Source organism: Lissotriton helveticus, chromosome 11 (assembly GCF_964261635.1).
Source record: "Lissotriton helveticus chromosome 11, aLisHel1.1, whole genome shotgun sequence".
NCBI lineage: Eukaryota > Metazoa > Chordata > Amphibia > Caudata > Salamandridae > Lissotriton > Lissotriton helveticus.
The window spans coordinates 1,047,503,312-1,047,525,982 of record NC_136072.1 but is presented as its reverse complement, the minus strand read 5'-3'; the positions used below and the strand labels follow the sequence as shown (position 1 = coordinate 1,047,525,982).

The 22,671-nt window shown below is 47.9% G+C and overlaps 1 protein-coding gene across 8 annotated transcripts in view; it reads left to right on the top strand.

Annotated features, from left to right (window-relative positions):
• The window catches only part of KDM2B (lysine demethylase 2B), a 1,129,854-nt gene that overhangs the window by 615,689 nt on the left and 491,494 nt on the right, over positions 1-22,671 (top strand). For all 8 annotated transcript variants that reach the window (XM_078667529.1, XM_078667528.1, XM_078667527.1 and 5 more), the window contains 2 exons: positions 7,164-7,250; positions 15,014-15,061. In XM_078667529.1, coding sequence (XP_078523655.1) covers positions 7,164-7,250; positions 15,014-15,061 — 135 coding nt within the window. The remainder of the gene's footprint in view (positions 1-7,163; positions 7,251-15,013; positions 15,062-22,671) is intronic.

The window sequence follows — 22,671 nt, the reverse complement described above, 5'->3', positions numbered from 1 at the left end:
ACGGTATCAATCAGAGACGCCATGCTTGGCTCCGGCTGACGTCGCTCAAGCCTGAAGCGCAACAACGAGTGGCAAATCTGCCGTTTTCCGGCGACACCCTCTTCGGGAAACACGCTGATGACGAGATGGCCAGGATGAAGGCCGAGGCTGAAACCCTGACGGCTGTGGGCTTGGAGAAGCCGAAAGAAAAGAAACCCTACCGCCAGTTCCAACGGCAGTTCGGGTCGCTGGGTAGAGGAAGGGGACAGTCTTCTGGGCAACAACAGCAGCAGCATCAACAGCAGCAATACAGAAGACCCTTCCAGAAACGTCAGAGGGGTAGAGGTGGACAGCAGTCCTCTACCGCGAACAAGGGCCCGGCTGGGTCTCGCCCCTGAGCGGTTACTTCACCTTCATCCGTTACCCGCTCCGGTGGGGGGAAGCGTTCAATTTTTTCTGGCAGAGTGGAGAAAAATTACTCAGGACAAGTGGGTGCTGAATATTGTTTGCAATGGATACAGTCTTCGGTTCATCAGCCCTCCTCCATCGATTCCTCCGGTCAGCTCGCAGTATCAACTGCGCGAGCTCCAGGCGGAGGCCGACATCCTTCTAAGGAAAAGGGCGATAGAAGATGTACCTCTGTCTCAAAGAGGAAGAGGTCTGTACTCCCGGTTCTTTCTGGTCCGAAAAAAGGACAAGAACGAGTTCAGGCCCATTCTGGACTTGCGACAGGCAAACAAATGGATTCGCAGAGAAAAGTTTCGCATGCTGTTGTTGCATCAGATTTATCCTCAGCTGCAACGGGGAGACTGGCTTTGCGCCATAGACCTGCAGGATGCGTACTTCCATGTGCCCATTGCACACAAACACCGGAAGTTCCTGCGATTTCAAGTCGGCACCAATCACTATCAGTACACGGTACTTCCGTTCGGGCTGAAGTCTGCGCCCCGGACGTTCTCGAAGTGCATGGCAGTGGTAGCAGCACACCTGCGGAAGAACAAGGTGTTTGTCTACCCATACCTGGACGATTGGTTGATCAAGGCCTCCTCCTTCTCGGAAGCTCAAGCACACTTCCAGAAGAAGTGCGTTCTCTTGAACAAGCTGGGGTTGCACATCAACATGTCCAAGTCTGTCCCGACTCCGGTCCAGTGCATCCAGTACTTGGGAGCCTCCATCGATACGCTGTCGGCAAGCGTGTCTCCTTCGGAAGAGCGACGTTTATCACTCCTTCGGAAGGCTCAGGCTCTCCTGTCCGCTCCATCCACGACAGTGAGGAGGGTGTCTTCTCTGCTGGGATCGATGGCTTCTTGCATCTTCCTGACGCCACATGCACGGCTGCATATGAGACCGCTGCAGGAGTGCTTGGAAGATCAGTGGGACCAGAGGAGAGGCTCTTGGGACGACAAGATACGACTGTCTCTGCATGCTCTTCAGTCTCTGAAGTGGTGGTGTTCAGCGGAGAATCTCCTCAGAGGGGTTCCCTTCCACAAGGACATTCCCACTCAGACTATTGTGACGGATGCTTCTCTCCGGGGATGGGGAGTGCACTCCGGAGATCTGCAGATTCAAGGGACGTGGTCCCCGTCGGAGTCCACGTACCACATCAATTTCCTGGAACTCAGGGCTGTTCACTTGGCGCTGAAGGCCTTTCAACCGTCCTTCCGGACCAACTCTCTGCTTGTACAGACGGACAATACGACCACGATGTATTACCTCAACAAGCAGGGGGGCTCGAGATCACGCACTCTGTCTCAGGAGGCGCAGGCGATCTGGCATTGGCTTCTGGCTCGAGGACTCTCGATAACGGCCACTCATCTGCCAGGTGTGCAGAATGTTCAGGCAGACGAGCTGAGCAGACCGATTCAGGAAAATCACGAGTGGGTCATAAACGACGAAGTACTAGGAGAAGTCTTCGCAAGGTGGGGCACTCCAGACGTAGATCTGTTCGCCACCGCCGAAAACAGCAAATGCCGAGACTTCGCCTCCAGGTACTACCAGCCGGGGACGCTGGGGAACGCGTTCTGGATCAACTGGTCGAACAGCTTTCTGTACGCTTTTCCACCCATTCCCCTGATTCCAGCGGTTCTCATCAAGCTCTCCCAATCCAGGGCGAAGATGATTCTGATTGCCCCGGAATGGCCCGGACAGTGGTGGTTCACGGACCTGCTTCACCGGTCTCTCCTTCCTCACATGAAGCTGCCGTGCAGGCCGGATCTTCTCACGAAGTTCGGGGGGCGGATGGTGCACCTCAACCTCTCGTCTTTGAGTTTGGCGGCATGGCTCCTGAAATAGTGCAATATGGCCATTTGAATCTCCCAGCGGATTGTATGGACATACTGAAGGAGGCTAAGCGACCTTCCACTCGGACTTCTTATGCTTACAAGTGGAAGAGATTTTGCATCTGGTGCAAGTCTACGAACTATGACCCTACGACATGCAAGGAAGATGTCATCCTTCCATATCTGCTACATCTGGCGCAGTCTGGCCTTAATGTCCATTCCATTAAGGTTCATCTGGCTGCTTTGACTGCCTACAGGAAATGCCCTTCACAGACTTCCTTCTTTCAGATCCCTGTGATCAAAGATTTTTTGGAAGGCTTGAAGAAAGTGTTCCCTCCTGTCAGGCTTCCTTCGCCTTCATGGGACTTGAATGTGGTGCTGTCCAGATTGATGAAGGAGCCTTTTGAACCTATTCATAAGGCTTCGTTGCAGCACCTGTCCTGGAAGGCGGCGTTCCTCGTGGCCATTACATCGGCCCGCAGGGTGAGTGAAATTCAGGCGTTGTGTTGCCAAGAACCTTATACTGTATTTCATGCTGCTAAGGTTGTTATGCGTACTCACCCTAAGTTTCTTCCCAAGGTTGTTTCTGATTTTCATATCAATCAGACTATATCTTTACCTACGTTCTTTCAGAATCCTTCATCTCCAGCGGAAAGGTCTTTGCATTCCCTGGATGTTAGGAGGGTGCTGAAATTTTATCTGGATAAAACCAGGGTTATTCGTAGGTCAGACCAATTGTTCATCAATTATGGATCTGTCAGGACAGGTCTTGCGACCTCTAAGCAGTCTATCTCTAGGTGGATTGTGTCCTGCATACAGCTGTGTTACCAAAAAGCTAATAAGACCTTAGGAGGTAAGCCTAAGGCTCATTCCACCAGGGGCAAGGCTGCCACGACAGCGTTGCTCCGTAATGTTCCGATTGCAGAAATCTGCAAGGCGGCCACTTGGAAGTCGGTTCATACCTTTGCTAAGCATTACTGCCTGGACACTGATGCCAGGGCAGACGCTCAGGTTGGGCAGGCTTCGTTGCGAAATCTGTTCGCACAGTAGTGGCGTTAATTCTCTTTTCTCCACCGCCGCTTTGGTGTGGGGATGGGCTTGCCATTCTATTCACTAGATTATGACTATACACAGAGATCCCCTACTACAGAAGGAGTAGTTTCTGTCCTGTAACTCCAGTTCTGTAGTAGGGTTATCTCTGTTATAGTCATAAGCGCCCTCCCTCCTCCCCGGTGGAGAGAGACATATTCCTTTATGGAATGCTACAGGTCTGGCGTGTTACGCCTTCAAAAAGAACTGAAACTAAGTTGGACCTGCTATGCATTCTGGGATACTGGGAGAAGGTTCTGGAAGATTCTCTTAAAGGCACAGTATCCTGTTTTGAGCCACATAATGGCAGCCTATGGGGCTTGTCTGTTCCGGGGTCCAAGCACATGGGCGGGACTATTCACTAGATTATGACTATAACAGAGATACCCCTACTACAGAACTGGAGTTACAGGACAGAAACTACTCCCTCCCCTCTGTCCGGGGGAGTGTAGTGCAGGTGTTCACGGACAACACCACCTCCTTGTGGTACTCCAACAAACAGGGCGGGGTGGGGTCGTGGACTCTTTGTCAGGAGGCTCTGCGCCTCTGGCAATGGCTGGAATGCCAGGCCGTCACCCTGGTTGTTCAACAGCTGGCAGGTTCTCTGAACACCAGGGCGGACGAACTCAGCTGCCGGTGCATGATGGATCACGAATGGCATCGGAACTCGGACGTGGCGCAAGGCCTCTTTCAGCGATGGGGAGTGCCTTGGTTAGATCTATTCGCCACTGAAGAGAACGCGCAATGTCATCAGTTCTGCGCGTTGGAATTTCCAAGGCGGCACTCGCTCGGAGACGCTTTTCGTTGCGAGTGGTTTTCTGTATTACGCCTTTTCGCCTATACCACTTCTGCCCAGAGTGCTGAAGAAGATCAGGCGTGACCGGGCCCAAGTCATCCTTGTGGCTCCGGACTGGGCACGAAGGTACTGGTATCCCGAGCTACTCAGCATGTCAGTCGATCCCCCAATTCGTCTGCCTCTTCAGGAGGACCTTCTGTCGCAGCAGCATTGGACGGTCCTCCACCCGAACCTGTCCAGCCTCCACCTCCATGCGTGGAGATTGAGCGGCGGCAGTTGAGGCCATTTGACTTGCCTCCTGAAGTATGTGATGTGATTCTGGCAGCCAGGTGTCCCTCCACAAAATCGGTATACTCCTGCAGGTGGGACAAATTTGTTGCATGGTGCACAGCAAAGGCTGTGGATCCTCTCTCTGCCCCCCTTTCAGAGGTTCTCCTCTTCCTTCTTTCTCTTGCCCAGCAGGGCTCTGCTCTGGGCACTCTTATGGGCTACCTCTCTGCCATTTCTGCCTTCTTGAGGCTTCCTGACCAGCCTTCTCTTTTCAAGTCCCCTGTTGTAAATAGATTCTTGAAGGGCATCACGCACATGTTTCCTCCTGTTCCTTTCGTGATGCCTCAGTGGGACTTGAACCTTGTTCTAACCTATCTGATGTGCGCTCCTTTCGAGCCACTTCACAATTGCCCTCTTCGTCTTCTAACTCTTAAGACTTCATTCCTGGTTGCCATCACCTCTGCCAGGAGGGTGAGTGAGCTCCAGGCTCTATCTTCTAAACCTCCTTTCCTTTCTGTCCATCCGGACAAAGTTGTTTTAAGAACGCGTGCGTCCTTCTTTCCTGCCCAAGGTGGTTACAGCCTTTCACATCGGGCAGTCCATCACCTTGCCCACCTTCTTTCCGCACCCCTCAAAAGAGGAAGAGAGGCTCCACCATCTGGTCCCAAAACATGCGCTCTCCTTCTACCTTGATCGCTCACGCCAGTTCCGGGTGGACGACCAGTTCTTTGTTGGTTCAGTGGGCGCGAAGAAGGGACGGGCGGTGCACAAACGAACCATCTCTCGGTGGGTCGTGTTGTGCATCAAGGTCTGTTACTCCTTGGCTAAAAAGGATCCCCCTGTTGGGCTAAGGCCCATTCCACTCGGGCCACAGCGGCTACTACTGCCCTGGGTCGGGGAGTCCCCTTGCAGGACATCTGTCAGGCAGCTACGTGGGCCTCGCTGCACACGTTTGCTAGACACTACTGCCTGAACAGCCAAGTCCGGAGAGATGGCTTTTTCGGCCGTTCCGTTCTCCAGGAGTGTATGGTGTGATCTTGGTTCGCAGACCCACCACTGGGGTTGGTATTGCTGGGGTATCTATTCTAAGGTAAGGAATCTAACACTAACCTGTTTCTTTCAGATGCACATGTTACTTACCTTCAGTAACGATATATCTGTAAGAAACAGTAGTTAGTGTTAGATTCCTTACCGCCCCACCCATCCTCCCCGTTCGGCGAACCGACATCTAGGGTATTCCCTTTGAGGGCCCTAGTTTTATGGCACCAGTGTCGGTCTCTGGCATGGCTCTGCGTTCCTGGCGCGGAAAGCTATATACAAGAACTGATGTCAGCGCACGAGGGCGGCGTCTAAGTACTCAGACGACGTCATCCCGGCACAGACGAGGAGCCGCAGACGACACCTACCGACGCGCAGGGGTACTGCTACGCAAAACTTTCTGGATCCAGTCTGATGCCGGAGGGTATTCTAAGGTAAGGAATCTAACACTAGCTACTGTTTCTTACAGATATATCGTTACCGAAGGTAAGTAACTTGTGCGACAACATGTCACCGGTGTGATGTAAAAGACATGTGCAGCAATAATTGACTTACTTGGACCCTGAAAGTTAGGCAGCCTAAACCAGGTCAGTCTATAATGTTTTTCAGTTGGTCACTACCCGCAGTAGTGACTGAAAGAGTTCTGGGGGCATATTACAGAGAGGGCTCACTGTCCTGTTCTGTGCAGTGACACCTTAATGAATAGGATACCATATTCAGCAGTCACAGTGCATTAAAAAAAGTTTGGGAACTATGCTGTTGCATGCAGTAGGAGCGGGGTGAGCGTATGTGGGGACGGCATCAAAAGCATGGCTAATAAAACAAAATAATCTTACTTTTTTTGGTCTGTCACCTTCAGGTAACTACATATAAAATAATGCACATGGAATGAAAAATGACTGCAAGTTAATTGCGCTTATGCATATCTTGTGCAATCTACATTACACAAGGGGATACACAGGCGTCTGCTGCCCTTCTGTAATACCAAAGTGCCCTGTGAGTGCAAATAATAGACATACACTTGTTGCGCCCCAGGCACTTAGAATAATATAGCCTGATCCCCTCAAATAACTGCTGTTGGCCCACTTTCATAAATTTGCCACTGCATACAATTAATTTGGTGTAGTGGATTGACACCTGCAAGGTACTTTCTTGTGAATGCCTTCAATTATTGGCCATAAACGTGCTCCTTCCTTGTTGATACACTTCTTTGGAATTCATTTTAGATCTTCTCGACCTATGTGAATGCTTAATAATAAACCTACGAGTAAGAGTGACTGGTATCACTTGTAGTCTTTAGATCCCCTTCTTCCTGATAACCCGCAGCCTAGGCGGTCTCTACTGTGTGGCTTATTTACTCTTATAAGCAAATACTTCAGACTGTGGATCTAAAAGCCATGAGAAGAGGTGAATGGCAGGGTTAGAATGCAGTGATGAAACAGTTGTGCCTGACTATTTTTCTTTAGTCAATTTTGTGGTGTGGAATTTCAGTCACTTTATGGTTGCCTGTTGGCCTAAAGAGGAACTAAGTCACGGCCTGAGTTTATTGTGCCTGCTAAAAAAAGAATTTTTTAAATTGGAAAATTACCATTGTTGTCAATAGTATAATTCAGTTACAGAAATGTCTTTCTACTACACAAGATGACTTAGTGATTGAACACAATTTTTAAATGAACACTTTACAGTGCTAAAACAGTTTTCTCTTGTAACAGACCGTCCTGAAGGAACATAGTGAGGATGACCAGAGTCTTGCTATTTCTGGTATTCCTGTGGTGTCCTGGCCTAAAAAGAGCCCAAAGGTAAGGCTGAACTGTTTATACTCTTGCTATGACACTGGGTTAACTCCTAAGCAATGAAAACTGAAATATTTAAAAGTATCCTACATGCATATGTCTTCACTCTGGTGTTGTGTTCATACTAGTGCATGCCTTTATCATATATTGCATGAATTCTCTTTCTTAAATATGTTTATAGCTTGTCACACATTATGTATTTCCTTTACCCCATAAAAAGCTAGGTTAGTGGGCTTGGTTTAATAATGGTGTGTTTAACATTTACCACTGGGCTTGTCATAATTAGCTGCAAAAAGGTATTTCCATTGTGTAGACCACACTGTATTTTTTTCAGGCTTAGTATGAATCAAGGATATTTTGATATTGTATGATAAAGCCTTAGGTACATTTTGTTCATGAGAATATTGCTCATATTCACGGCTTTCCACATGATGCTTGACTTTGTATGGTAGTGGTGTGTTGTCGGTTCTTCTCAATATATATTTACAGCTACCACTGCTGGACTGGGAACCTGTTAAACAGCTCGGTCTGCCCCGGGTGGTGGTGGGTGAGGGGAGGGGGGTTTGAGGGTGCTAGTGGAAAGCATCACTCTTGTGTCACTGCTGCCACTTTTGTAACTGGGGTTCCGATATTGCGGCTATGCAGCAAAACCCGCCCCGGTACCAAAAACGGCCCCCAGGGGTTCAAAACTGCCGGTTTATGAAGTGGACTTTATGGTTATGAATAACCAAATAAAGGGTTCTTTAGCTGACCCGCTGACAGTGTTAGTTTAGTAGCACCTCCACCTCTTTTGAAGCAACCCAAACTTCAGCCATTGAGGTAGAACTGCTAAGTTTTACTTTCCCTTAGAGACCACTGTATTTCAGATTTCCACTGTACCTTGTGTGTAAAGTAGTCCCTGGAAAGAGCTCTCCTCTTTGCAACTTTAAGTTTCAATTTTTACATAGCTTCAGCTCCAGCCAACTGGGAATGATTTTGGCGGTATTTGCTTGATATTTTCTGCCCCAGGAGAAGATTTCCAACTGCCATCATGGCAGATAAAAAGAAGAAATCTCTCTTTGAATCTTGCTCAGCCTATGGGATAGAGAAATCTACACAAATGAGCTGTGGTTACAGTGCATTAACTGTCTAAATTAGTCCCTTTAGCCTTCTCATTGAGGCATTGTAAGACGTTTCGAAAAAGTTGAAGGACAAGGAAAGGAGGCGGGCCATATATCGCCTTGAAAGAAAGAGTATTTCTGCCACTACAGAGAAAACTCCTTTGTCTGGGGATGCTGTGCGAAATATTCCTCCAAGCACTTTCGCCAAGTTGGTGCAAAAAAAGAAACATTTTGTGTTAACATAGCTTGAGTTCACCACAGAGTCACACACTTCCGTCTATATGAAAGGAAAAACCAAATACTTTGCAGAGAAAGCACCAAAAAAGACTGAGGACTAACCTACACACCTCCTACGGTGGCTATGGAGGAGAGAGTTTCTTTTGCTATGGTGGTGAGAAGGGTGACTGGGGTCCTGGACCTTAGCCTACCCTCAGTGCCAGTGAAGACAACCGCTATGACAGAGGTGCTTCAGCTGGGAGTGACCCCCTCAGAACCGCTTCTCCCATTTAATTAAGCCCTCACAGATGCCCTGCTTAGAACTTGGTGCAAACAACGCACAGGGGCTCCTGTGAACAAGATGATTGCCCACTACTCTGCCCCAGGGGACACCAATTTCTTCACTCAACACCCTACCCCGAAGAGCTTGGTGATCCAATCTTCTACCTCCTGTGTAAATCCTTGCACTTTCTCTACTACTCCAAAAGGCGGGATATCTTAAGAAAGAAAATGTTTTCTTCCATCAGCTTGGCACTGTTGTCAGTGAACACTTCGTGCCTTTTGGGCTGTTACTCACATGCGTGTGGGATTTGGTTGCACAGGTCCTGCTCATGGTCTTGTGGGAGGCCTAGCCTTACTTTCCCAAGCGATTACAGACAGGAGAGATGCAGCCAAGTTCATGATCCGATGTGGTCAGTACATGACTGACTCGCTGGGCTGAGCGATTTCACGTTGCTGGCTTACGGCGCCAAGCCTACCCGAGAACAACTGGCTTTTCAGGCAATGTCCAACCCTCGCTTCTGGACATGCCCTTTGATGGCTCCCGTCTTTTCGGAGACAAGGCGGATTCAGCGCTTCAAGGATAGCAGGGCTACGGTCAGGTCCTTGGGCCTTTCCATGGCCCCTCGCTAACTCCAGTCCACCTTTCACTCCCTTCGTGGTCACAGAAGGGCGTTCCAGCCACGTCCTTACCCACCCAGCCACCAAGGCACGCAAGCTTCCCAGCCTCTGTATGGCCAAGGACACGGTACCCACAAACCCCTTGGGTCGGGCAGCCAGAGATCGGGCCAGCCACCACCCACTGGCAGCCGCAGCCTCCAAACCCCTTTAGTTTGCCCTCTTATCATCAGGGCACCCAGTGGGAGGCAGGATGTGCCATCACCTTCCAATTGGAGGCCAATAATGTTAGACCGCTGGGTTCTTAAGATTGCCAGACCTCCCCTCCACCCATGCCACCTACTTATGACTGGCTGACCGAAGACCATCTCTCCTTACTCCGTCAGGAAGTTACGGCGCTCTTGGCCTAGGGAGCCATAGAGAGGATGCTGATGACAGAAGTTATGGTTGTTATTCCCACTACTTTCTGGTGCCCAAGACGAACAGAGGCCTAGATCTGCACCCTCTCAATTTCTTCCTCAAAAAAGAGAAATTCAAAATGCTCACGCTCGCTCAAGTCCTGTCTGCCCCAGACCTGGGAGACTGGATAGTAGCGTTGGACTTTCAGGACTCATACTCAAAACCCCCCTGTAACTGTTTCACCTCTTGATGCTCAGGACTGACGGCTACAGGATCAGAACCCAGAACCCATTCTTGTCGTGGCCAAAAATTCCAGCTTTGAGCCTAGCGCAGCCCGCTCTAAGACCACCAACCATCAGTACCCTTTACCTTGCCCCATTTTTGCTCAGAGGCCTGTTTTGTCTGGAACCTTGTCACCAGTGGTCATTCACCAGGAAATTCTAGTTGCTGAGGTTCCAGCTTCATCACATGGATCTTCCCACAGGAGGACAACTTCAGGTTACCACAATTCCACCACAACACCATGACCACTCTCAGTTGTCCCACAATTCATGGTGTCAGCAGAGGATTTAGAACATTCCTTTGTGGAACTTAGCTGGGCTTAAATCTAAGCTGGCAGAACCAGACTCGGGGACTTTCATTGGCACGTATGATATCTGTATGTTCCAAGAGACATGGGGTGTGGAGCCAGTGTACATGTCTGGCTTTGCCACGTTTTTCTGTCTGCATCTTCAGGTGGGAGGGGTCGGCGTGCTGGAGGCTTGATTGTGTGGTTTAAAAATTCTTGAGCTCTGCACATTATGAGGCTTGATACAAATTCTCCAGATGTTATGGGGCTGTTCTTTGCTGGGGGTTGAACTCCTTGGTATGTTTTTAACGTGTACATCAGGCCCAGTGGGGTAAACCGAATATCTCATATTCTGGGCATTCTAAAAAAAGCCTTAGTTTTCCTCCCACAAAAAGACAGCCTAATCATTGCCGGAGACTTCAATGTCACTTTTGAACCCTTCAGCCCTGAGCCCTCTAAAATTACTTAAGACAAAGGTGCAGCTTGGGGTGTCCCTCAGCTAGAGTTGGGCCCTACTACAAGATGATCTACCATTACTCACCAACTGATGAGCCTAACTCTTTACTTTAGTCTCAGTGCTTGTAATGGTAAGTCATGTTGGGAACTAATTGGTGCCCACATTTTCAAGTGTGCATCACAAAAGAGGCGTATCGATTACATATTCCTTTCCCTCCCGCAATGGCTATCCCTCATAGATATGATAGTTGTTGAGTGCACGACAGTGACCACAATGATCTCCGCTTATCCCTAAGTAAGGAAAAATCTACTGCTCATCAAGGTGCTTCTCCGAACTCTGGGATTGCCCTATCAATCTCAAACAACAAGAAGGCTCTAAAATGGAGGCAGTTTGTAAGAACCCAGAAATGGTGGCCCACATATATGAATGGGTGGCTGATACCCTGGATGCATTAAACACTGTAGGGCCGTCAAGTATAGATCATAATTCCATTGCTACATCGCATGAAATTCTTTTTAGCTCCATTAAAACCCTAATTAGGAAAGACGTCCTCCAAACCCAAAAGGTCCAAACCCGCTGTACCTGGTTCAATTCCAGATGCAGGAACTCCAGATGCAGCCTTATACAAAGTTTAAAAAACGGAAATAGGCAAAAACAAAATAACGCCAGGAAGGAGTATAAAGTGACACTTCATCAGGCCAAAATTAATTGGGAAGAAGAGATGTTGGAAGACTTAGTAGCTGCAGTTAGGGCTGGGGATGTTAAAGATTTCTGGGGAATCGTGGCTCACGACAGGTGGAATGCCACTACCAGTGTTGGTTATAATTTACAGCTACAGACCTGAGTGGACCATTTCCAAAAAATGTACGCAGCTAAGACCAACCCGGAGTATGCCCATTTAGGAAATGTCCTATTTCTTCCCTTAGATGAAGGTCCTTCCCTCTCAAAGATGTAATGGTGGTGCTAATGTCACTCCCAGCACATAAAGCTCCTGTAGGAAGCTGGATCTGCATATACTATACCAAAGTAAGGTATAGTGTGCACAGAGTCCAATGGATCCCCAAAGGTTACAGAGGTAAAAGTAGACAACACCTTACTCTCTATTTGTGGTAGTGTGGGCGAGCAGTAAGGCTTTATCAGAGGGTAGTGTTAAGCATTCATTGTACACACTTGGGCAAGAAATTATGTCACACACTCAAAGACTGAACTCAGACCAGTTGCTGGGAGCAGCAAAAGGCGGGGTCCACTAACAAAGGCGGCAAGTTTTTGAAGCTTCTCCTTCCTGTACCCTGCCCATCCTGGGTGAGGTCTCTGCCCAGGATGTGCTTTGTTTCAGGACTCCGAGAGCGGGAGGCTCTTGACCCAGTGGTCCAGAAACATGTCTGGGGTGGCAGCTGGTGAGCAGCCACTCAGCCAGGAGACTAAAGTTCTCGGAGTGCATTTTTCATTAAATCCCACACTGGCATCAGTGTGGGTTTAATGTGCTGAGAAGTTTGAAACCAAACTTATCAGTCTTCAGTTAAGCCATCATGGAGCTGTGGTGTTCTGGTGCCATACTCCCAGCCCATGGTTTAAAATGGCTGTACTGCACTTGCACTACCGGTTAATGGCACAGGTACTGTAGGGGCCCAGGGCTCATGCCACTGTGCCCTCACCTGTGGTTCAGTGCACCCTGCCTTAGGGCCGTAAGGCCTGCTAGAGAGGTGACTGGCCTATGCCACAGCCAGTGCTTTGGTAGGCATGGCATACAGGTATGTGTGCCATGTTGACATAGTTTTAGGGCCTCCCCCTGGCACCCAGACTGCACTGGCAGTGTATATGGGTCAGGGGAGGAGACTTTGAGGGTGGCAAAATATATGCTTCAGTCCTCAGAGACTATCTCTGGCTATAAAGCCCTTGATGCCTCTGGAACCTTTTACCTGGGACTTATATGTAGGTCAGAGGAGTAACAATGTGGGAGCAAAGGTACAGTTTTGGGGGAAGAACGCAGACCCTGGTTACCTGATTAGCAGGAACCCAGGGCATGCTTAGTCAAGATGCATCAAACATTAGGCAACAAATGGGAGCAACCATGCTAAAAGGGGCACTTTCCTACTGCTCCCGGACCGATTCCTTTCCTGGAGATATTTGTAGCAGAGAACCTTTATCTGGGCCACCTATTTCCAGGTACTGTTTCATTCTATACTTGCAGGTGGCCTGATCCCCGGTTCCTGGTTGACTGCAGAGACTGTCTCGATTTATAAAAGAAAAAAAAACGCCCAAAGAAGCTCCTGGGAGCAATAGGCCCATTAACCTTATCGACACATTGCAGAAACTATTCTGCCATCTCATATTGGACCAAATGCTTGACTGGGCAAAGGAGAACTCTGTCTTGTCAGAGATTCAGGCTGGGTTCAGAAACAGGGTCAGCACTGGGGATCAAATGCTCAGTTTCTGTGCCCTATAATGGAAAACAGTCTCATTAGACAAGGGCCATCTTTATGTGGTCTTTGTTGATCTGAAGACAGCTTTCGATTCTATCCCCAGGGCTAAGCTGTGGGAAGTTCTGGAAAAGATGGGTGTTCCCCATAACTTCCCTTCTGTCCTCATCGGGTTGCATGCACTCAACACTGCCAGAGTTGGGTATGACAACTGCTGTGAGCTCACAGACCCTTTTAAGATTGAAACTGCTGTTCGGTAGGGTTGTGTGGTGGCCCGACATTGATCATTCTTTATATTATCCATCTAGTGCTCGCACTTGATTTTCCTGGTAACAATGCACCGAAACTTGGCCCTCATAAAATTGCGATGTTACTTTTCGCAGATGGCACGCTTTTAATCTCCAAAACATTGCGTGGTCTGCGGGCACTACTTGATCAATTTTTATTTTTCCGTAGCGATCGTGGTGTAGAACTAAATGTCAATAAAACACAATTTATGGCTTTTAATCCATATAAATCTGCTAGAGCAAGTATTTTGGTGCAGGGCATTGCTTTAGAAAAAGTGCAGGAGTTTGTGTTTTTGGGGGTTTGCCTGAATCACAAAATGAGTTGGTCTCTCATATCAACCAATTTATCATGTGTCGCTCTGCTATAGACTGTGGTCCATAGATGAACTAGAATCCTATAGATCTGTGATTAGGGCTCTCATTAATTCTCCTGGTTGTAAGAGGATTGCTTGGTTCGCTTATATTAAAGCCACATTGTATGAGATAGGCTTGCCTCTGCTCAGGGAAACCCCTGTGACAGCAAAACAAGTCCCTCGCTCCCTGGTCAAAGAACGACTGAAAGAGTTTTTGTGGTTCAGGTATCTGAAAGGTGTAAAAGCAGGTAGTCTCACTGACTATTTTCTAGACATCAAGCTCTCCCCCACATATGAATCTTATTATGATATTCTCCCAGGTTCCATGCCCCTGCAACTCTATTTAAAATGGAGGTACAGGGTCTTGCTGTTAAACAGCTTCTGCATAAACTGGGTTGCGCAGTATTGTAGCTCTAATGTGTGCCCTGTATGCGAGTCAGCGGAAGAAACTGCATTACTTTGCCTTTCTTTGCCCAGCCTACGATAGACCATGAAAACAATGGCTGAGGCAGCTGTGTAACATTTTGGGCTTTCGCCCACGCACATTACAATCAAACAAGAAAGAGGTAATTGATGTGGTGCCAAAATATCGGCACGCTGCCTGGATTACTTGCGTCCGCATTGTCAAGTCCCCAAGCAACGATGCCTAATAGCAAACCTTCCTACATTATTTACACTCTAGATGCAACTCTTTCTCCCTTGAAATCTCCACTTTCTACTCTCTATTACACTTTTCATTTCTTTTTTCTTTTCTCTAATCTTATTGTGGGATGAGTTTTGATGAGATAGGTTTTTTATGAGATGTTATTTATTTGTTTCTATCTAGCTACTTGTACTGTGTTTTATGGATCTTTGCATCTGAAATAAACATTTTATACAAGTACCATCATTTTCTTTAATTTTACCCTTGCAGCTTGATTGTACATTTTTCTGATATGTGAACTTGACACTTGTGGTTAACCCCAGTAAATTGTACCTGTGATACTGAATATTGTGTTATGCAAGTTATGGAGAAAAGGTCTTACTTACTAGTTAATGTTAAGTCCTGATTGCAGTGCACTTTCCTTTTTAGTCTGCAGGATTTGCCGAAGGAAGTCTACCGAGCCAGTGGCATATAATGGTATGTGATTCATGTATAATAATGTTGTATCATTTATTGAACCTTTTTGTTTGTCATTATGAGCATGTTTGGCGTGTGGATATGGTCCTTGTTATCAGCATAGATCTGTTGGCAACACAGGACAGTCATTATTGAGACTGCTGTCCCTCAATATGGCAAAAAGGGCAAGCTTTTGAGGGTTAGCTTGTCCACTATCTTAGAAATATCTTATAACAGTTCAGTGATATACATATAAGTTCAGTCCCCATTTGCTAAACAAGAACAATACTCCATTCTGTCCCAGACCTCGCTAACATACTCAACTCCCTCAAGGTCACTTCTTATTAAGAGGATGTTTTACCCTCTCCCTCCCTGTCCAGAGAGGCACGCGCCAAGGGTGCCCCCTCTCTGCTCCTATTCGCGCTCGCAATGGAGCCGTTAGCGGAAGCATTGCACACCCAACTGGCGGACAGGGTGCCCCTGGGGAACTCAACCCACCAGGTGTCGCTCTACGCGGACGACCTCCTCATTTATATTAGAGATATTGATCACGTTCCTGCCCAGCTGGCCCAGCTACTTGAGGATTTTGCTGCACTTTCCGGATTGAAAGTAAATGTGGGTAAGTCTCACCTCTACCCCTTCAAAGATGGGCTCTACGATCCGGGCCTCGCCATAAGCGGCACCCTGGTGCATTGGACACCCGATACGTTTCATTATCTAGGAATCCAAGTCTACTGCCAGCCGCAAGATCTTTACGATAGGAACCTCGGCAGAGCGGTGACATCCATCAAGTCGCAGATGCGATTCTGGATCACGCTGCCATTAGCTGTGACAGGTAGGATGGCACTCACCAAAATGGTGAACCTCCCGTGGTCCTATACTACTTTACGAATCTGCCTATGTGTATCCCAGCTTCCTTTTTCGCCACTTTTGAGAGACCACTCAGAGATTTTATCTGGGGTAATGCTAGACACAGGAAAACACTGAAAAAAATGTATTCACCCGCAGACCAAGGTGGACTGGCAGCTCCCTGTTTCGAACATTACTACCTAGCCTCTCAACTACAGTGGATAACACGGTGGCTATCAGATTGCCATGGTGCAGACACAGCAACTGTACAGCCACCCAACCCCTTTGAGAACATAATCCGGTTGTTTCACTCTGGGGCACGACCACGACCACCTCTGTTACTCGCGGTAGCCTATAGCTGTTTTCCTAAGAGCTTGTTCCGGACGTGCAGCGTAATCTCTTACACACCGGCGATATCGCTGGAGGGCACTCCCAGTGGTCAATCAGTACTGACTGTACTCACACTTAAGGAATGACATGAGAAAGGCATCCACACCCTTGGGGACCTATACCATGAGGGGACACTCACGCCCTATGCAACCCTCATAGATGTGGAGGGGCTGCCTCCTGGGCAATTTCTCACTCACCGTGCACTAGTGGCCTCGGTCACAGCAAAAGGGGGAGATGTCACGGCAGAACTACGAACGCATCTGACCATGCAGTACTTCAATGTAGGGTTGGGACAAGGGCTAGGGTTAAGATTTCTATTGGAAGTAGGGACTAGGGCTTGCTATGTTATTGGTGTTGGGAGTAGGGTGGGACTAGGGCTGGGGTTAAACCTTTAATTGGAAGTAGTGATTAGGGCTTCTGGTGTGATTGGTTGTTGGACTAGTTGTGGGACTAAGAGTAGGGTTAGGCTTTCTATTGGAAGTAGGGATTTGGGCTTCCTGTGCCATTGGTTGCTTGGACTTGGGTTGGGACTACTGATAGGGCTAGGGCCTCAATTGGACGTAGAGATCAGGGTTTTTTAACTGATTGGGTGCTTGGACTAGGGCTAAGATTGGCTGTCAGGTCCTGGTCTCCTATTGGTTCTAGATTTTTAGGGCTAGTGTTGGGATTTGATAGTGTTAGGGCTAGGGTTCCCATTGGTTGAAGGGGTCACCTCATTACAAGGCTATACAAGGCCAGGGTTAGGGCGTCTCAGCCCGGGCAAAGAGGCTAAGGGCAAAGAGGACAAGGGCAGTTGCCTGTTTGAGCCTGTTAAGGGCAGAGAGGACAAGGGCAGTTGCCTGTTTGAGAGCCTGTTAAGGGCACAGAGGACAAGGGCAGTTGCCTGTTTGAGACTGGCCAGGTTCAGAAATGCTGCCCATTTTCCCATTCAGCAATACCCAGCCCACACCATCAACATCCACAAACAGAGCAACACACTCGCACCAAATGTAAACCACGCACAACCCTATGCACAAATTAATGTACCAGCATGCAGTACAAACCCAACCAAACCACATCTATACACCCTACTATCCCAACTAACACACATATCCACCATCACCTACAAACAGTACACAGCTCTATCCTATACCACTAACCAATATACTCATCACTAACACAACACCAATCAACACCATACATAACTACATCCCATCCAGACACACGCTCCCTACTCTAATTACTCCTAACAGACCACCTTTTGTCACTAACAAACATATAATCATCATTCCATCATTTGTCCAACAAACACCCTCCTCTCCCTTCTACCATAATAACACTAATGCACAACACACACTGCACACCACCACACTTTTTAACTCTTGCAACAAACCAGTCTAAGACAAACACTCTTACCTCTACTCCATTCCTTCCTACACACAACATACACTCTACTCATAAACACATCACCACCCCCTCTACCTCCTCTCACAAACAATACTATACAACCAAATCCATTGCATGAAACATATACAACAGCACCCCTTTTCACTACTCCTCAAAAACAAAACATCACACACACCAGAACTACAAGAACTGTATCCCAAACCCCATACCACTACTATGATCCCCAAAATAACCATTTCTAGACTCTCTCCTACTCTACCCCTCCTTGCATCATCTGACTCCTCTTTTACTATACCGATCCCCTAAAACAGTGGTTCCCAAACTTTTTTGACCTGTGGCTCCCCTGACCTAATCGGCAGTTGGCCGTGGCTCCCCGCCATTTTTTTACCGGTGGGTGGGTGGGTGGTGTGTACCTCCTGTTATCTTCCTTAAAGTATTTGGGACGCAATGAAGGTATTATATTGGTTGGAATGCTTGAAATATTAATCTCATCCACTGGCAATCACTTTGGCTGCACCCCAATCCATCGTTTTTTTCCCCAACAGAGTACCTGGTCCCAAACCCTTATTTATGCCAGCTGCTGCTTTCAGTACCTTTTGGTACTGAGACCCACTCTGAGAAAATGGAACATTGAGTTTGGTCTGTCGTAATCAGTATCCCCAGCCTTATTTTTACACTAAAAAGGTCTGTCCTTCCATCTGTGTGCCCATCTATATCCAAACATATTCAACCATTTGCACACCTATCCACCATATATCCTTCCGTCCATCATTTCACTCATCCATCCCTCCATCCACCCTTTCACTCATCCATCCATTATCCATCTACCCACCCTTTCACCCCATCCATCTGTACAATCATCCATGCATCCACTCTTCCACCCAGCCATCCATTCAATTACTCATCCATCCACCTATTCACTTACTCATCCATTCACCCAGTCATTTATCCTTACACCTCATTCATCGTCCCTTTCTTTCTCCATCCCCCTTTCACTTATCCATCCATCTACCCACCCATTTACTCATCCATTCATGAATCCATCCATTGATCCTATTACTCATCCATTCTTTCACTCATCCAACCATCCGTTCACTCATCCAGCCATCCGTTCTCTCATCCATCCACCCTTTCACTTCACTCATCTATCCATCCTTTTGTTCATCTACACCCTTTCACTAACTCATCAATCCTTACATCCACCCTTTCACTCGTCCATCCATTCACCATTTCACTTATCAATTCATCCATCCACCCATTCACTTGCCCATCATCTACCCTTTCATTCATCCACCCATCCATCCTTTCACACACCCACCCACCACTTCACTCGCCCATCAGGTGCCCTTTCACTCATCCATCCATCCTTTCACACACCCATCCACACTTTTACCCATCCATCTACCCTTCCACCCATACATCTACCCTTCCACCCATACATCCATCTATTTACCTTTTCTCTCATCCATACTTCCATTCATTCACTCATCCATCCTTTCTTTCATTATCTATCCATTCCCCCTTTCATTCATGCATTCATCCTTTCAGTAATCCATCCAGCCATTCAGACATTCCTTCACTTATTTACTCACCCACCTTTTCACATTATGAGCTGAGCCTTTGTTTGCAGAGTTGCAGGCAGAAGAGGTCCATCAAGAATGAACTACAGCAAGGGGTGGGCTGGTGGAGAGTTCACTATGCCCCTGCACATACGCAGACTGAAAACGTAGAAGTCATGCATGATGCACAGTGCCAGAATGTGAGGTTACTGTAACATGGTGTTGTTTCCAGGGCTTTAAGCGGTGTAAAAAAACTGGGGGGTCTCTTCAAAGGGGGTGTTTGACGTAATTTAGAGCGCAGCTTAAAACACCTAGGCTAAAAATCCGCGCTTAGCATAGTGTTCCGCCTCACTGGTATTATGTTGTCTTTGTCATTGCATCCAGATATATAATACAGCAAGTATCATTACACCTAAACAAGCCAGGACTATTGGCTTTGTCAATGGTTGCTAGTTCCTTAAAAAAAAGGAGCAACCATGGCTTTGTTGAATACAATATTGAAAATACTTCAGTTCTAAAATGACAGGACAGTGAGAGAACGATAACCTGTTCTTTTAAACTTATTTTACAGGCTTCTTTGAATGAAGTGTTTTCTAAGTTGCAGCGTGGGCGTTTTCCTTTTATCGTACAGAATGCCCTTCTGTACCCTGAGGCAGGAGGACGCCGCCACATGGTGTCATACCCCCAGACTGCCCCATTGTCATTCAGTAAGTGGCAATCAGTGGCATACTGAATGACAATGGGCGGGAGGGGCTGCTCTCGTGCTCCTGGAAGAGTGCGAGGCGAGGCGCCTCCAGCAGCAGGGGTGAGGCCTCTCACAGGGTAGCAGCGCTGCTCCCTGTGATGGCCAAAATTACAGATAAAAGGCCCATGGAATTTACGGACGGTTGGTCACCCTAGTGTGCACGGCGCCCCTGGTACCTCATTACGGCGTACCGGGGCGCCGCTTCGCACAGTTTGGGAACCACAGCCCTAAAACAAACCTTTCTAAACTCTTCCCTCTGACTCCTCCCCTCCAAAACTCCTTTGTTCGAGGCATATGAGCTGCAGATTGCACACTGTGCATAGATCGCCACCTAGTGTTGGGCTCAGATGTTTGCAGTTTGTTGTTGTCCTGAAAAGTTCATTGGAAGTCACGAGATAGGGGACTCCTCCTTTGGACCACATTGCGTATGGGCATCGGCTCCATCCCTAGAATGTTTTTTCCGCCATCTGGCTCGGATGTGTTTCTTGTGCTCCGGTTTGGAACCGAATTTCCTTCGGCGCGCAATCCTCACCCAGTTTGAATGTATTGTTTAGATCGCTCTCCACATCGACGCGATTCTCCACCACTTCGAAGTCTTCGATTCCGGTCGTCGACGAAAGCCTTCGGGCCTACCTAGGCCTTACTTTCTGGCTCATGGATAAGACGCCATTCAAAAAGTGTCCTCAATGCGGGTCGAAGTTTCCCCACACCGACCTACATGAAGTATGCAACCTTTGCCTCTCACCGGAGCACGAAGCCAAAGACTGTTCCGCTTGTGCCTCATTCCGCTCCAAGAAGACGATCCGGGACCGACGAGCTCGAAGAACTATGGCTCGCTCGTCAGCTTCCATCCCCGACGACATCTTCGAAGAGGGCGTCTATGTGCCAGAACCCCAGCACGCCGAAGAGAGTACCATCTCCTCAGATGCCAAAGACTCCGACATCGAGGAAATCACTCCAGCTCAACGGGTCGTAAGTAAGATCGTCGACCCCCAACCCTTCCTCCACACCCTCAAAAAGGCTTCGGGCACACCCTCATCTTCGGGCCCGGGTGCACACCGAGAGACTGCTTCCCACGCCCCGCCTTCGGGCCCGGCGAAAAAGCCCACTAAGCCTTCAGGCGGCTCTGACTTGAGCCAGCCTATTCCCGGTGCCGATCCTATACCGACACCGAGGAAAAAGCCATCTTCCTCAACCACGCCGACCGTTGCTCCGACACCTAAGCACATGGCGCCGAAGACTAGCAGTGGCTCATCGATGCCGAAACCGCACTCTGAGCAGACTAAAAAAACACCTAAAACTCAAGAACATGCTTTGGAGCCGAAAAAACACCCGGAACCGAAGAAACAGGTTCCGGTAAAGGACATTTCAAAAGGGCACACTTGTAAACCAAAAGATCCAAAACCAGCTACCGACTCGGTGCCGAAAAAACCTATGAAGCCAAAAACCTCGACGCCGAAGGATCTGCCCTATTCAGAGGAACTTTTCACACCTGATCCTAACCAAAAAACTCTTGTAAAGGATCCTAAGACTGGTCAATTGACTCAGCTCCAAGAAGAGACCACTTGAGGCACCATCACCTTCTCCTCCAAAGAAGAGAGACATTGCAACCTCTCCATTAAGGGTCCCTTCTCCTCCACCTCCCCATACTGTTCCTCCTCCTACACCTCCTCAACCTCTCCATTCATCCTACAGCATCCCCTAATCCAGACGATGATGCAGACACAGACTCTAATGACACAGGTGGGGGTGCACATGACCCAGCAGAGACCAATAGTCCCTCTCAGTCAGCTAATCCATGGGATGATTCCAACACCCCTGATGTGCCTTACGTCCCACAAGACGATATATACCCTTCTAGACCTTCCCCACCAGAGGACACTATAGGTTTTAACCGACTAGTCCAAAGAGCTGCCCCATTATCATGGGGTGGACCTACATACCGATGCGGTGGAAGAAGATTTCCTACTAGACACTTTTGATAACACACAAATGTCTACTGCCATTTTGCTAATGCTTAAGGGTGTCATCAAGCACGCAACAGGTTTTTAAGGATCCTGTTAGGGCTAGGGTCCTCAATCCTCGCATCGAGAAAAAATATAAAGGTGCCCCGACAGATCCAGTCTGTATTAAAGGTCCAGCACCATTAGAGTCTTTAGTAGTGTCTAATACACGTAAACGTGCTAATTCTAAAACATCAGGTGAGGCCTCACCACCAGACAAAGAATCTAAGCTATTTGACGCCTCCGGCAAAAGAACAGCGTCACAAGCAGCTAATATCTGGCGCATTGCCAACACCCAAGCGTTGCTGTTCAGATATGACAGGGCACATTATGATGAACTAGAGTCCATAATGCAGCATCTACCAGACAAATACAAAAATAGGGCTAATGAACTTAAACAAGAAGGTAAAAATATTACTAATACTTCCATTCGTTGTGCCCTAGATGCTGCAGATACCTTCTCAAGGGCAATCAATACCAGCACCCTTCTACATAGACATGCTTGGCTACGTATTTCAGGTTTTAAAACTGGAGCTACAAAATGCCATCCTTAATCAGCCATTTGATGAGACACATTTATTTGGCCCAAATGTTGACGTGTCTTTAGAAAAGATTAAAAAAAGACACTGATACAGCAAAATCTATGGGAGTCTTGCAGCAGCAAGCTCCCAGACGTTCTTTTCGTCGCTCATCATACAG